General features: G+C 35.5%; 1 protein-coding gene across 1 annotated transcript in view; it reads right to left on the bottom strand.

The window, feature by feature from the left end:
* The window catches only part of LOC150092552 (general transcription factor IIF subunit 1-like), a 185258-nt gene that overhangs the window by 108924 nt on the left and 58630 nt on the right, over positions 1 to 17704 (bottom strand). The window contains exon 5 of the mRNA XM_090414316.1: positions 47 to 217. Coding sequence (XP_090270442.1) covers positions 47 to 217 — 171 coding nt within the window. The remainder of the gene's footprint in view (positions 1 to 46; positions 218 to 17704) is intronic.

Here is a 17704-nt window from a genome sequence, read left to right as displayed (position 1 = left end):
CAAAATATAAAATATAAAGGCACTGTACATAATTAAAAAGACATGCCTACTGAATTCCTCCTCAGCCTCCTCTGCACTCAGAGCTTTATATCGTTGAATTGGAGTAAAGTTATACCATTCTTCAACAGGAAATGCTTCAAACACTGCATCTGGTGATTGCGTAAAAATATAATATGAAGTATTTTCAGCTATGCCACCACCTCTGGTTCCTTTGAATCTGTTAACAAAAAAGTTTTGATATGGATCAGAAACAGAATATTTGTGAACTACTTTCAAAACTTTCTATTCAAAGCACTACAATTTGATATAACTGCATACTATGATATGCAATGATGACAGTATAAGCAAAACATTAAAAAAAAAAATATATATATATATATATATGCACACACAGGATGATTCAAAATTCCATGTATAAACTTTGAGGGGAACATATAAACTATGTGAATATGGTTGATTTTGATGTTCTCTACCTCCCCTCAAAGTTTGTACGTGGAATTTTGAATGTATATATGAAAATCAATGAAAAAAAATTTTAGAATAAGTTCTTGGTAATATTAATTATATTTCTAACTTTGCAATATACCACACATGCTGAACCATTTCAAGATTAATAAAAGTGTGTGCGAGTGAGTGTCCAAGTATGTGCGTTCATGCTGAACATATAGCATTTTTATCAGAATATTTCAAGAATATCAATTCCAAATGATGTACTGAGAAGAGAGAAAGAGGCGAAGTTTGGAAAGAAATGCTAAATTTAAGATTACTTTATGGGAGTAGCGCAATTGGTTAACGTCATTAATTTTTCAAATCCAAAATCATTTCTAAATTTGAAAATTTTGATTTATATTAACATGATTTTTTAAAGGGGGGGGGGGGGAATAGAACAGAGGAAAAAATACTTTCAAAAATCAACAAAATTATCAGTTTGTTGATTTTTGAAAATGTGTTCAGAATTGAAAAATAGTTATTATATTTACGATTTTTTAACATGAGAATGCAGGTTGAATAAAACAAATAACAGGAAAAAAAAATTCTGATAAGAAATTCTTCAATTTTAAGTGGATACTGTAAAATTCTAAACATTTCCTGACATATCACACAATCAACATATGAGCAATATGAATTTTCTCCATCTTAAGTAATGGAGTCTTTTTAACTTGGTATTTATGTAACAGAATAATTCACCAGGCAAATTTATTAGCTAAATATTTAAATTTAATTGATTAACTTGGTATTTACTTAATATAACATATTAATGATTTATTAATATATTAATAAATATATTAATAAATCATTAATATATTTTGATTTATTAATATATTAATAAATATATTAATAAATCATTAATGCAATAGAAAAAAAGAAACCAATCAATCAGGCTCATCTACTGATTTGCTCACTGGACATCAGCAGATGCCATATGGCAACTGCTGATGTCCAATGAACATAACCAGTCGTAGGCAAGTAATCAGAACATATTCAGTCACAAGCAAGTAACTAATTAAAATTTATTTATATCATTGTTTTCTGGGGAGTACGTATTTATTCACAAAAAATGAGTGAATATAGATGCACATGCGCTCGAGATGTGTGCGAGTATATTTTTGATTTTGCAAGCACTTTACACACACACACACACATTTTTTTTAAAAAGCTTAAATGACAAAGCCGAGAGATAAAAGTAAAAATACTATTTTAATTAAGTAAATTGTACAACTAGTTTCATCTTCATAGAAGACTTCTTCAGGTGCATTGTTAACAAGAGGGAACAACCAACAAAAATTGCAAAAGATCAAAAAACTATACACTAAAGCATTAGCATATTAACATTTGAAACTGTTCTGTGTATCACTTCATTTTTAGGCATGTGCATGCATTCAACATCTCATCGATGCCAAAGTTGGATGGCAGCACAATGACAGTCAGAAAGGTTATAGCTGAGGTTAGTGTTGAGATGTAATTGATTGAGAACTATTTCTTTGGATTCCACAATTCTTTCCAGTTCATCATAGCATCAAAAGATGTTTTCAGATTCATCCCATAAGACTGGATGAATGAAGTTTTCCCCATTAGCATCAGCAGAATTCAAGACATGGTTCGACAGGCCACTAGCTCTGGTTCTGCCATATGTGATGATGTCTCTTAAGTTCCTCAAGACATAATTCGATGAAATTTTCCATCTGGCCAAAGTAAAGTTTATTGCAGTTGCACCAAATACGATAAACGCTGGGATATTTCAGGTTGTTGTGTTTTTGTTTTGGCATACTGAGCAAGGAACAGAGTTTCAGAAGAGAAGTGAAAGAAGTCCAGACTTTATATTTTTTTAAGAATTTTGGCAAAACGGAACTGATATATGGTAGGTATATGTAGCCTTTTTCACTATTTCAATCTTTGTTATGGCGAGGAGGTGGATTAAAAAGTAATTTATTAATTGTTTGTTTTGAATAACCATTTTACTAAAAGGTTGTAAGAAGAAATTGAAGTTCTTTGTTAATATCTTCTTCTTCACAAAGAAGTGAGCAAGAACGTTTGCCTAGTATAGAAATAATACCACGTTTTTGAGGTGGATAGTGATGCAACTGTGCATGGAGATATCTATTAGTGCAAGTTGGTTTCCTAAATAGAGATTTTTAATTTTTCAGAAATATGAGTAAGTATGACATCCAGGAATGAAGAGAGCCAACAGTCTCTACTTCTGCAGTAAATTGGATTTTTGGGTGTTGACTGTTGAGGTGGTCGGAAATTCTTCAGAGCCATGACTGGAGATTAGGAAGTGATACCAAGGTATTGCAGAAGTCATATTTCCATATACAAGTGGCCAAAAGGTGTCACACCTTATTACTAAAATACTCTGGATTAGAGATAGATATTGAAAGTTTTCCCACATGGTAGGCTCCCACTGATGAGACCTCAATAAAGGTCAAAACCCATCTGAGTAGTGACTCTTCCATTATGCATAGCATTATACACATCCATAAGAAGATGTGCTTTGCATTACGGAATACTAAGGCAAGTGATGTGAAGTCATTAGCCTCTATATACAAGTTCCCCAGTCATGAAGTTACTTTATGCACAAACTTTGTTTGCTTACACTTGGACAAAGGATTAAACCAAGAATATAATTTCATGGCACCTTTAATTTATTCATGAAATGTTGGTCAACCCATTGTATGTTAGTACCATATATGAGCAATAAGGAACTTACATTTGACTTGAAAAGCTGTGGATTGTATTCCTTGGGAAATACATGGTGGAAGACTGTTCACAGAGCAGCAGTGGAAGAGATAAATGAAGAGGAGGAAATATTTGTTCTGTAGGTTTGGAGCTGAAGTGTGAGAAGGTGTTGGTCAGCTACTGCTCATGTTTCGGACAGATTTGCAAGAGGGTGGGAGAATTATTGATGCCAATTCTGATGAACAGCAGCCATAGAAGTATTTATAGAATATGGAGACTTGAAAGCCTGTGCAAAAGTGAGCAGAGTGTATTAGTGAGAAAAGGAGTCGTCAGTTCAGTTGAACTGCACTTTTCTGTATAGAATTCAGTATTTTCAGGGATCACTTGGGGCACTACCCCAGCTATGAGAGCAGCACATTCAATGGTCAGGCAGATAGATGATTTATATAGGGTTAGGAGATGTTTGGAGTTAAAGAAATGCCTCGAGAAAAGAGAAAACCTAATTTTTTAGATGCAGAGGAGGCAATATTCGTAGTAAGTTTGTGTCAAGAGAGATTTCAGCATTTCTTGTAAGTATAATCTAACAAGAGTTGGATAGATTTGATACTTCCTAATTAATAACTAATACTTGATTATAAATAAAGCTAACTGTGAGAAAAGTTTTATAATTCTGTGTGTTACATATGTATTAGAATTCCATTCCTTTGAATAGAATTTCTTAGTATATGTTGTACTATAATTTGATAATTAAGTATTCTTATTTAATTACAAATACATCACGAATTAATTGATAATATAAAGAAGGTAACTTGCTATAGAATATCATTAAAATCTTTACATGTGGAACTTTGAAAGGTACTTTTTTGAGCATTTGTTATACCAAGTGAGTCTGTGATAACAATGTTTGCTATAGTGAGAATCAGCTGAATTTCTAAGATCAGGTGTTGGGGAACATGCCTATTCTCAAATTCAGCAAACTAATCTCCAAATGGGACACAGCATAATATAGTATGATATGATAACAATTCTCCAAATCAGCTCTGGCAGAGTTCCCAAAGAGTGGAAAGAGGGCAAATAGTTCCACTACATAAAGGAGACTTCAGAAACAAGACAGCAAATTATAAACCAACCAGCATTTCAGGAGTGGTTGAGAAGGAAGGTACCAGAAATGGCAGTTAAGAGCAGAATTCAGACATGGGCAAATAGGAGCGAAATGAAATTATGGATCCGAGACTTCAATTAAACCACAGATTGGATGATTCCAAGAAAAATTAGGAGCCTGAACAAGATACCATCAATGGCACAATCATATTAAAAATGAAGATGTTAGGAAGGAACTTGATATCGTTATCATTCAAGAATGTGTGAAAAAAAGAGGAAGTCCAAGATATCAGAGGAATGATGGAATCAGAAGTGCCTTAGAGGACCGAAATGCTTGTTATGACAATACTGGAGTACTGACATGCCATTTGGAGTACTGACTAATTTGAAGAAAAACTGCTAAGAGGAGATTAGTAATAATGTAAACTTAATGATGCAGCACCATCATAGTAGCATATATAGTAATACCCCAATTTTATGTTCCCGCAATTTATGTCATTTTCCGTTGGTCCTGTCTTAAGGCCTATTTTATGATATATTGTTTTCCTGCCGTTAACAACATGATGTGGATGTTATTTCCTGTGATTTGCGTTTTTTCCCTCGGGTGACAATACTGATTTTCTAATCGATTTCTGCAGAAATCTGCTCATTTCTGTTCCCAGATGGAGTTGCTTTCGGCTGTAGTTTTGTTTCTGCCATCACAGTGACTTGCACGCATGCAGCAGTAATGTAGTGATGAGCGATACCGTGATTCTTCAACCACACTACGAATTGATATTGCAGAATTTCTGCAACATAATTTAGCGTGTGGGGTGCTAAGGGGTCAAAGCTATATAACTGAGAGGAGACCTCCACATAGTCTTTAAAGGAATGCTGAGAACCGACCAGGGCTTCTGACCTAATGTCCAATCCTCACCTTCTCATGGTGCACCCTGTTGGGTATCTACCTGGATACTGAACGAACGAGGATGGGCTGGAAATTTGGGATTTAGCTGACCAAATTGTATTTTTATTGGCTTAAACCAAAATAAAAAATGACAGTACAACATGACAAAATTTCATGCCAGCTGGGTTATCGCCTGGTTAAACAAGGCCCCCGTTGTTTTCGGCAGGGAACCAGGGCGAACAGCGAAAAGTCAGCTACTGGAACAAATCTGAAAACACACCATAACTGAACATCACCAGAGTTAAAGTTCGGTACTATCAATATAAGAAGCCTGAATGACAAAGAAATGGAGCTAGCTGAGGAATTAGATAAGTACCAGATCGACATAATAGGGTTGACTGAAACAAAAATTGGTGAGATCATTCTGAGCAATAAATACAAAATGTTATATTCAGGCAATAACAATCAAGGAAAAGAAGGAGTAGCCATAGTATTCAACACTAAATATGAGGCTAATCTTCTTGAATGGCAGGCAGTCTCAAGTAGAGTGATGTGGGCAAACATGAAAATGGGAACTGGACAATGAGACTTATTTGTGCCTATGGTCCCACAGAAGGTTTTACTAAGGTAGAAGTTGAGGAATTTTTTGATGGTTTAGAGAAAACAACTGACACAATGAAAAATTGGTCCCTGTTGGGGATCTAAATAGAAGAGTAAGAAATGATTGTCAGACATACAAAAATATTTTGGGAAAATTTGGAGAAAAGAGCAAAACTAATAATAATAATGGAAAATACCTGTTAGATTTCTGCTCAGGACATGGACTGGTTATTACTAACACCATTTCCCAACATAAAAATGTGCACAAATTCACATGGAGAGAAGAGGCAAGGAATAAGAAAAGTCTCATTGACTATGTTATTGTCGATAGTGATGTTTTCTCTCTGGTGCAGAACACCAGAGTGTACAGAGGATTATTGAAAAGAATAACATGTAAGAAAGTTTTAAAGGGAATAAAAGTTGAGCACATATATGAACTGTAGACTAAAATACAGAAAGATTATTGAAGAAAAAATGAAAGAGTTTGAGAACAGCAACCAAACCTTGGAGATTCAGTGGCAAGCCTTGAAGAAAACACTGATTGATTCAACCAGAGAGGCATGTGGCGAGGTTATCTGCAAGAATAGAAAAATCAGAACTCCCTGGTGGAAACAGGAAGTTAAAGAGGCAGTGAAGGAAAAGAAGAAAGCATATCAAAAGTTCCTGGCCAATAAGTCAGCTTGTGCTCTTAGAGAATCCAGAGACAAATGTAAGAAAGCTAAACACTGTGCAAAACTAGCTAAAACTAAAAACAAGTCATGGTAGGACTTTGGCAAGAACATAGAAAATACATATCAAGAAGGTGGTAAGATATTCTGGAGGTTGTTGAAGGAGCTTAAAAATGGAGGAAAGAGTGCTGTAAAAGGAGTTAGAGATGATAAAGGTGACATGAAAACGGAAGAAAAAGATATCCTTGAAGTATGGAGTAATTACTTTGAAAAACTGCTAAATGAAACAAGCAGTGATAGCAGTGGTAAAAAATACTCAATAGGCATACAGTCAGGAATACATATCCATACTTGAAGTAGAAAAAAGCCATCAAAGGCTTGAAATGTGGAAAGGCAGCAGTAGATGATATTCGACCAGAAATATTAAAGTATGGTGGTATAAAAGTTTTACAGTGTCTGCACTGCATAGTTCAGAAAACCTGGAGAGAGGGACGAATTCCCGATGATTGGAGTAGAGCTCTCATAGTACCCATACATAAAAAGGGAAATAAAACTGAATGTGAGAATTACAGAGGTATTTCCCTACTAACTCTTCCTGGCAAGATTTATGCAAGTACTTGAGAAATGGTTGAGAAAAATTGTGGAAGAAAAGCTTGGTGAATAACAAGCCGGATTCAGGCCAAATAGAGGCTGTCAGGATCAGATCTTCACTTTACGACAAATAGTTGAGAAAGCATGGGAATATAACAAAGATCTATATTTAATTTTTGTCGATCTGGAAAAGGCACATGACAAGGTACCAAGAGAGTAGCTATTCAATATGCTACAGTTATATGGTGTCAATGGGGCATTATATCAAGCAATACTTAGTCTGTATTTGAGTTGTAAGTCAGCAGTTAGAACTGAAGGAAGTACAGGAAGGTAGTTAAATGTTAAATCTGGTGTTAGACAAGGATGTACATTATCTCCTCTGTTATTCATTATCTATATGGATCACATTATGAAGGAAAGTGGTATTAAACATGATATCAAAATTGGAGATGTTAATGTCAGCTCTTTGCTTGATGCGGATAAATAAATAAATCCGCTACAAGTCTACAAGATTCCCTGACTAAACTGAATAACTGTTGTAATAGATATTGTATGAAGATCAGCAATAAAAAGAGAAAGACAATGAAAATAGGCAGAATTGCTGAAAATGTCAACTGCGTTGTGAAAGAACCTGTATAACAAGTAAAACATTTCAGCTACTTAGGCACGATTTTTAATGAAGATGGTAAATTAAATATGGAAATAGACAACAGAATCAATAAAGCTGTATAGTATGAAGTCAATTGAATAAATTCATATGAAATAAGAGAGATATTAATTGGAACACTAAATTAGCTGTATACAAGACAGTGTTCAAACCAGTTTGAACTCATGGATCTGAGAGCTGGGTCAGAAGTAAAACACTTGACCAAAGACTAGAGACCGCAGATATGAGAGTCCTGAGAAAGATTAGGGATGTGAACAGATGGCACCAATGGCAATATCATATTAAAAACGAGGATATTAGGAAAGAACTTGACATTGTCAGTATCCAGGAATGCGTTAGCAGAGCTAATCTCAGGTGGTATGGTCACTTAAATAGAACGGGCAAGGAAAGATTAGCAAAACAAGTGTTCTCTGCCAGGCTGGCAGGAAAACGTCCCAGAGGAAGACAAAGATATAGGTGGGTTGATATAGTACAAAGTGCCTTAGACGATAGAAATATAAGATCTGATAATGTTGGAGTCATGACGAGTAACAGACTTTTGGAGGAAAATTGTAGATAGGAAGTTAGTAATGATGTAAATTTTTCATGCAGTACTATCATACCTGTACACTCCTTGAGGGTACATGGCAGGAATTTGATGATGAAGTTGCTTTCAAGTTGCAGTGGTGGATGATCCATGTTAATAACATGGAGAAAAAAGACAAAAAATGTATTTCGGTAGAAGAAAAGATGGCAATTCTGCGATGTGTAAATTGGAATGCCGGAACATGTTTGCATTTAGCAAAAGATCTTGGACTCTACGTGTCCACTTTGAATACGATAGTCAATTAAAGATTTTTTTAAATAGATAAATGTAGGTAATTTTAAATTCATTTATTATCAGTTATTAAATTTTGAAATCTAGTATGTAGCCTCACATACTAGCAGTAAGTCATCTTTCAGCCTTTTGTTAATGGTTTTTCACATTTCCTGCTATTTACACTTTTTTTACATCAGTCCCCTGAAAAGTGTAAAAAAGGGGTTTTACTGTATATCCCTTGAGGGTACATATCAGGAAATCAATGCAGATACATATTGGGGGCAGCAGGACTTTATGAAAGATATGCCCTGCCTTAGTAACGTATGTATTCTCTTTCGATAATAAAGTAATAGTTGATTTGAATAAAGAAGACAGCTACACAATGATGGTGCTAGGATTTGTAATGACATTTGACAGAATAGCACAGGTACTATTATGTAAATAAACTGGAGCAAACACATATGTTGTTTCTAATCTATATGGACTGTATAAAAATATATATATATATATATATATATATATATATATATATATATATATATATATATATATATATATATATATTTTTTTTTTTTTTTTTTTTTAACACAGTCCATATATTTGTCCATATAACAGTCCAACAATATATATTTGGATTTTGCTAAGGCTTTTAACAGAATACAGCATGGCAGGCTGCTGCATAAATTGGAGAAAATGGGTTTGGGTTATACAATATTAGCATGAATAAGAGGATGGCTAACTGACAGATATCAAAAAGTGGTATAGGAGATCTGAGTCTGCAAGGTTTACTGTAACAAGTAGTGTACCACAAGGATCACTGCTTAGTCCACTGTTATTCAATCTGTACATTAATGATATTGGGAAGGATTTAACAAGTGGCATACAGTTATTTGCTGATGATGCAAAGATAGGTAGGGTAATCAGGAATACTGCTGTTATGCAGTCTTTGCAGAATGATTTGAATAGGGTGGAATTGTGGGCATGGGAAAATGGATGTCAGTTCAATGTCAGTAAATGTAAAGTCATTCACTTCGGCATGATTAGATATCCAATGTCGTATTATATTGGTGGGATTAGACTAGGGATCTTGGAGTGTTAAAAGATAGGAAGTTGAAGTTTAGGGGCCATGTGGCAAAAACTGCAAATACGACTCAAAAGATAATTGCAATGCTGAAATGAACGTTCACATGTAAAGATAAGGATGTTATTTTGCCTCTTTACAAGGCCTTGATAAGACCTCACTTGGACTATTGTGTGCAGGTCTGGTCTCCTGGTTTCCGTTGCGATTCTGATATATCGGAGAGAGTACAAAGGAGAGTGTTAAAAATGATATCAGGATTGTGGAATACCGATTATGAAGACAGATTGAGAATTTGTAGACTGCAGACACTAGCAAACAGGAGAAAGAGAGGTGATATGATCGAGACTTACAAACTTCTGAAACGGTTATACAAGATTTCAATTGATGGAGGGTAGGGAAAAGACGAGACAGCATCCTTGGAAGCTGAGAATGAAGGCTGTCAAGAAGGGTGTGAGGGCTAGATTTTTCTCTCAGAGGGTGGTGCGTGATTGGAATGGATTGCCATTGGATATTGTAAGTGCAAGCAGTGTGAATGAATTCAAGAATAAGTATGATAGCTGGTTTGTGTAGTATGTGGCCTCCCTCGATGAATCTCTGACTCCCTGGAGGCTTCTCTTAATAATAAATAAATAAATAAATATATATATATATATAAAATATCAAACCTGATGTCAAATTAGGAGATGATCAAGCTCAGTTCTTTACTAAGCTTAATATGATACATTTAGTATAATATCATTTATTTTTGATAGCTTAGTGTGCCTGCATAATTGCTGGCTTTGTGAATATGTTACTGACTTTTTTTTTAACTGAATTTTTGAATCTTACGTTGAACAGAACACAATTGTGGTATGTGCACAAGGTCAATGCATCAAACATCAAATGCTGTTAATGATGCAAACATTTCGAAGATATTTCGATGTTGTGAGTGCAACATGCAAGTGTGGTGAAATGTGAAAGATGTGCTTGTGGAGAGACTGAACAGGAGACAAGAGAGGGTGTGGATTTGTAGAAAGTGTGATATTTTGTTAGACTAAGAGTTATCAGCAAATGCAAGAACAGACTGAAGGAATGAAAGTTACCATAAATGAAAGAAACATAAATGGAATGAAAGTTAATACAACTAAGGAAGTGAAAGGATGAAGAAATGCAAGTAAATGATATGAAAACAAAAGGAACTAGGAATGAAGAAATGGAAGAAAGGTGACAGAATAAGAGGCAGCGACAGTTAGTAAATTTACCAGAATGCAAAATTTGAAAGAGTTGTTCAAATGAAATGAGGGATATGAAGAGTGATATTAGACATTTAGTGGAAACAAATGAAAGTGTGCAAAATAATAGAATGATAGAAAAAGAGTTGATAAATGACTCGAGAATAGCAATGTATGGGGATTCCATTGTTAGAGGAGTCATTAATGAGAGAGTCCATACGGTCTACTAGCCAGTAGAAAGGATGGCAAGATAATTCATGCTTTGGATATGAGGAGGAAACAAGCAAGTGAGTTAGTGGTGGTTGTGGGACCAAATGATTTAGTTGGACATAAGTAGAATGTGAGGGCAGATATCGGGATGTAATTGAGGAGAGTGAAAGATAACACTATAGTGGGAAAGGTTGTCAGTATGTTGCCAAGGTATAATAATGAGTTAAGACAGAGCAAAAATCAAGAATGGTATGGAGGTAGAGCTGTGTGAGGAGAAGGGAGTAGAATTGGTTAATGTGTGGCATGTATTTGAGGGAAGAATAGATTTATACAGAAGTGACAGACTGCATTTGAATGGCTTCAGAGTGAGTGAACTGGAGAAACTGTGCTGAAATGGAAGTACAGTGTGTGATGCTAGAAAGAGATCAGAAGTAAAAGATCATGAGAGTGGAATGAAAGAGACCGAAGTGCTCAGCAATGGAAATAGCAGTGGTATGAGTGATGAAGAGAGAACGGGAACGAAAAAACAGGGGTAACCTGAATGGAAAGGGAAACGTGGCATAAGGAGGTAAATGTTGGAAGTAGTAGTAGTAGTGAATGTGTAAATGTATGGGGATGATCAGAATAGCAATGAAATGAATCAGGATGTGAGTAGGGTAGTTGAGACTGAGGGGATATATCAGTTAAGCAGTGATAAAAGTAAATGAGCAAGGGCAGGTGTAGTGGGGAAAATCACAACCAACAAATAGTTTGCATAGAATTGGTTATAGACCTAAAAATGAACTGCCATGTTTATTTACAAATGCCAGAAGTATCAGAAACAAGGTAGATGAAAGTGTTTCACTGAGTTTATTTGCCCAAACACTGTTGGAATAAGTGAAACATGGTTGAATGATGATGATATCCTAACAGGAATAAAAATGGAAGGCAGTGTTTTTCATGAGGATAGAAAGAAGAAGGGAGTAATGCTGATGATAGCAGGGGAATTACTGCATTTACTCGAAAATAACTTGCACTCCTGATTTTACTTTATGAAAAAAGAAATTAAAAAGTTTTACAAATACCTCACACACAAAAAAAGTTTAAAACTTTAAGAAATAAACAGTGAATGTTGTTATGACAGTTTCAAATATTTTGGAATTCAGTTGAAGAGAATCAGCCTTTCAACTCAACAATCATTGGCTTGCCTTTGTCACTGAGTCGTGTGATCTTTTGTTAATACACTAGTCATATGCATAGAGATGGAAGCAGCCAATAGAGGAAATATGGGAGTGAGAGCATTGACTTCTTCTTGGTCTTAGATTGCGTGGAGGTGAAGAATTGAAGGAGGTGAAATTTAGGTCCTACACAGAGTGGATGGCAGCTGATGGCTACGACCTGACTCCAGCAGGGAAGATTAAGAGACTATCATTAGAACTGTTGTGCAAATGGATTTTGAGAGCTTGAGACATGCTTTTGTCAGAAATAATTACCAAGTGTTTTTTAAAAACTGGCATCTCTAATGACTGAAGCAAAGATGATGCTATTTGGGTAGATGACTGTTTGTTTTAATTTAATTACAGAAGCACTGTTGTTAAAGATTCAAATATATCACGTGATGAAGGTGAACAGCTGATCGCTTAAACAACATTGATAAATAAAATTTAAATGCGTTCATTTTATAAATCATCATCATCATCAAATTCCTGATATATACCCTCAAGGGAGGTACAGGATGATACTACTACTTGATTACAAACTTACATCATTACTAACTTCCTATCTACAATTTTTCTCCAAATCAATCTGTTACTTCTCAAGACTCCAACATTATCAGATCTTTTATTTCTGTCTTCTAAGGCACTTTTTTACTATATCAATCCACCTATATCTTGGTCTTCCTCTGTGTCTTTTTTCTACCAGCCTGGCAGAGAATGCTAGTTTTGCTAATCTTTCCTCTCCCATTCTGTTTACGTGACTGCAACACCTGAGATTAGATCTGCTAACACATTCCTGGATGCCAACAATATCAAGTTCTTTCCTAATATACTTGTTTTTAATATGATAATGCCATTGATGCCATCTGTTCATTCCCCTAATGTTTCTCAGGTCTGCAGTCTCCAGTCTTTGATCAACCCAGCTCTCAGATCAATAAGTTAAAATTGGTTTGAACAATGTCTTGTACACAGCTAATTTAGTGTTTTGACTAATTTCACCCTTATTCCATTATAAAGTTGTTCAGTTCACTTCCTACCATCTTTGTCTTATTATTGCTGATCTTCATACTATATCTATTACAACCAGTTATTCAATTTAGTTAGGCAATCCTGCAGACTTCTAGCAGATTTATTTTGAAGTATAACATTATCTGCATAAAGTAAAGAGCTAAGATTAACATCTCCAATTTTGATATCAGGTTTAATACCACTTTCCTCCATAATGTGATCCATATAGATAATGCATAACAGAGGGGATAATGCAATACTTTGTCTTTATTTCCTTATCTGACACCAGTTTAACATTAAACCATCTTTCTGTACTTCCTTCAATACTAACTGCTTTCTTACAACTCAAATAAAGACAAAGTATTGCTTGATATAATGCCCCATTACCACCATACACCTGTAGGGTTTTGAAATAGCTTCTCTCTCTCTCTCTCTTGGCATCTCTTTGGCCTGCTTGTTCTTCACCAAGCTTCTCTTTCACAATCCTTCTCAACCGTTTCTCAAGTATACTTGCATAAATCTTACCAGGAACACTCAGTAGAGAAGTACTTCTGTAATTTTCACATTCAGTTTTATTTCCCTTTTTATATATGGGTACTATGAGAGCTCTACTCCAATCATCTGGAATTCATCCCTCTGACCAGGCCTTCTGAACTATGCAGTGCAGCCACTGTAAGACTTTTATACCCTCCATACTTGAGCATTTCTGGTCGAATATCATCTACTCCAGCTGCATTTCAGACTTTTGATGGCTTTCTGCGCTTCAAGTATGAATATGTATTCCTGATTATTACATGCCTGGTCAGTATTTTTTTACCACTGTACTGTTATTGATTGCTTTATTTAGCAATTTTTCGAAGTAATTATCCATACATCAAGGATATCTTTTTTTCCAGTTTTCATGTCACCTTTATCACCATTAATTCCTTTTATAGCACTCTTACCTCTATTTCTGAGCTTTTTCAACAAACTCCAGAATATCTTGTTACCTTCTTGATATTTATTTTCTATGTTCTTAAAGCCATAGTCTTCATGTTACTTTTGTTTAGCTAGTTTTACATAGTGTTTAGCTTTCTTACATTTGTCTCTATATTGACCTCTTTAACCTGTGTCCACTATGGAGTTCTGATTTTTCTATCCTTGCAGACAATCTCATCACATGCCTCTCTGGCTGAATCCATCAAATCCTGTCGATCTTCAGGATTCGCCACTGAACCTCCAAGATTTGGTTCCTTGTTCTCAAACTCTTTCATTTTTTCTTGAATAATGTTTGTGAATTTTAGCCTACAGTTCCCATCTGAGAGCTACTCAACTTTTATTCGCTTTAAAACTTGCTTACATGTTCTTCTTTTCAATATAAAATTCAATTTTATCCTGCTCAAGACTAAATGTTGATCACTTCCAATTTCAAATCCTCTGTACACTCTACTGTCCTACACCAGTGAGAAAATATCACTATTAACAATAACATAGTCAATGAGACTTTTCTTATTTCTTGCCTCTTCTCTCCATGTGAATTTGTGCACATTTTTATGTTGGAACATTGCATTAGTAATAACCAGTTCATGTCCTGAGCAGAAATCCAACAGTATTTCCCATTATTATTAGCTTCTCTTTTCTCCAAATTTTTCCAAAATATTTTTTTTTATGTCTGACAATCATTTCCTACTCTGCTATTTAGATCCCCAACAAGGATCAACTTTTCCTTTTTCATTGGGTCAGTTGCTTTCTCTAAAGCTTCAAAAAATTCCTCCACTTCTACCTTAGTAGAAACTTCTGTGGGACCATAGGCACACATAAGCACACATAGTCTCACTGTCCAGTTCCCCATTCTGATATTTGATATTTCTATTCAAGATTAGCCTCGTATTTTGTGTCTTCAATACTATAGCTACAACTTCTTTTCCCTGATTGTCACTACCTGAATATAACATTTTGTATTTATTGCTTGGGAAGTAACCAGATTTTGTCTTTTTTGTTTCGTCGATCTGGTGTTTATCCAATTCCTCAGTTAGCTCCATTTCTTTGCCATTCAGGCTTCTTATGTTGATAGTACTGATATTGAACTCTGGTGATGTTGAGTTGAGGTGTGTTTTAGGATTTGTTCCAGTAGCTGACTTTTCGCTGTTTGCCCTGGTTCCCTGGGACAATGGGGGCCTTGTTGTTTAACCAGGTGATGTTCCAGCAAGCATGAAATTCTGTCACGTTGTACCATCATTTTATATTGTAGTTTAAGTCAATAAGAATAAATCCCAAATTGTCAGCCCATCCTTGTTCGTTCAGCATCCAGGCAGATACTTAACAGGGTGCTCCACAAGAAGGTGAGGGTTGGACATTAGGTCAGAAGCCCTGGTCGGTTTTCTGCATTCCTTTAAAGGCTATGTGGAGGTCTCCTCTCAGTTATACAGCTTTGACCCTTAAGCACACCATTGTATAAATAATGTGAGCAATTATAAATGATAGTGAATACTGATGATTTAATTATAAACGTCAATTTAGTTTCTTCTGGAAAACTTTAGTTTCCAAAAATCTCCACATATATCTCTCACCACAATTTTTTAACTTTAATTTTAGGGAAAAAAGTGCGAGTTATATTCGAGTAAATATGGTATGTCCACATAAGGTAGACATGAAAGAAGGAAATAGTGGCAATAGTTATAAGGCAGTGTGGTGTGAGGTGGAAGATGACAGGAAGAGATATTTAGTTGGATATTGCTATAGGCCAGGAATGTGAAGTAATGTACACACAACTTGGGTTAGTGAACAAAGGAAGGTGGATTATTATGGGTGATCTTAATAATGCCTGTACAGGTTGGAATGAAGAGAAAGCATTTAGGAATAAGGAAATTGAGTTCTTGAGACAACTAACTATCTCGGTAATGTGAATGGGGTTTGCACTTCCCTCCAGTGGGTGAGAGTGATCATAATGTGATCACCTGGGTTGTGGCCAGTGATATGGGGAAAGGATAAATGTGAAAATACAAGGTTGGCGATTATGACAAGCTCAGGAGATAGTTCAGAACTATAGCATTTAATGAGGAGTTGAGCAAAAATAAATGCTAACTGGGAACTGAAAAAGAAATACTTAACATTATCAATGTGTGAACGGTCACTTCCCATAATGCATAGCATTATACATGTCCGCAAGGAGATGTGCTTTGCATTATGGGATACTAAGGCAAGTGATGCAAAGTCATTAGCATCTATATATGAGTTGCCCTGTCCTGAAAATACTTCAGGCATAAACTTTGCTTACACATGGATAAAGAATTAAACCAAGAATATAATTTATAACTTCTTGTCATCTTTAATTTGCAGAAGCTCAAGTGTAGGGAATTTAATGAGAAAAGACTTAATGAAGAATTAAGGAAGCTAGATGTCAATAAGGCAATAGGACTTGATGACATATTACGACATGGCTAAAGGGAATGTTCCAAGGAATTAACATCAACTTTGCCAGCCTGTTTAACAAGAGTCTTGCAACAGTATAGTCCCAAAGAAGTGGAAGGAAGATAAAATTTTCCACTTCAAAGCTGGCAATAAGGATAAGGCTACAAATTATTGGCCAATCTGTGTATCTGGAGTTGTAGTTAAGGTACTGGAGAGGTTAGTGAGAGATAGGATACAAACGTGGGTTGATAATAATGGTATTCTTTGCACTCGTCAGCATGGATTTGTTAAAGGGGGAGTTGTGTGTCACCAACTTGTTTATATACTATAACAATGTAACAAATGTGTTAGACAAGGGAGATACATATACAGTGGTATGCTTACATTTTGCAAAGGATTTTAATAAATTACCACACTACAAATTGGTAACTAAACTGAAGCAGATGGGATTTGATTATGATTAGTCAGTTGGATAAGCAACTGGCTCTCAGCAAGTGGGATGTCAGGGTGCAGTATCCCAGAAGAGGAAAGTCACTAGTGGTGTGCCACAATCTGTTTTGGAACATTCTTATTTAATATATATATTAATGATATTGGGATGGGTTTAACTGGTGATATACAGCTGTGTGCAGATAATGCAAAACTGGCAAGAGTGATGAGGAATGCAGATGTTATGGCCTAAAGGAAGACTTGAATAGATTGTATAAGGGGGAACAGTATGGAACCACCAGTTCAATGTTGCAAAGTCTAAGGTACTGAAAGTTGGTAGGCAACAATGGAATGCAAAAGTATAGACTTAGTGGTGAAATTCTGGAAGTTGAGAAAGCTGAAATTCAGATGTCACATTACACAAGTTGTGAAGTCATCACATCAGATTATGGCAATGATGCAGAGGACCTTCATGTACACAAATGAAGAGATTTGTTGTTCCAACATATCCTCATCACCATGATATATTGGAAAGGGTCCAAAGAAGACTGACTAAGCTGATGAAATTCTTTGAGATATGAAGGATCAAACTGCAAGCCTTTGCAGTTTGCAAAGACTTGCAATTAGGAGGAAGAGAGTAGATATGACTGAGATATTTAAGTTGGTAAAGGGGTGGTACAGGTTAATGTG

The sequence above is a fragment of the Typopeltis vanoorti genome, chromosome 25, assembly GCF_054136105.1.
Source record: "Typopeltis vanoorti isolate ZY-2024b chromosome 25, IOZ_Tvanoo_1.0, whole genome shotgun sequence".
In the NCBI taxonomy this organism is placed as follows: Eukaryota; Metazoa; Arthropoda; class Arachnida; order Uropygi; family Thelyphonidae; genus Typopeltis; species Typopeltis vanoorti.
This window is presented reverse-complemented; position numbering and strand designations above follow the sequence as displayed.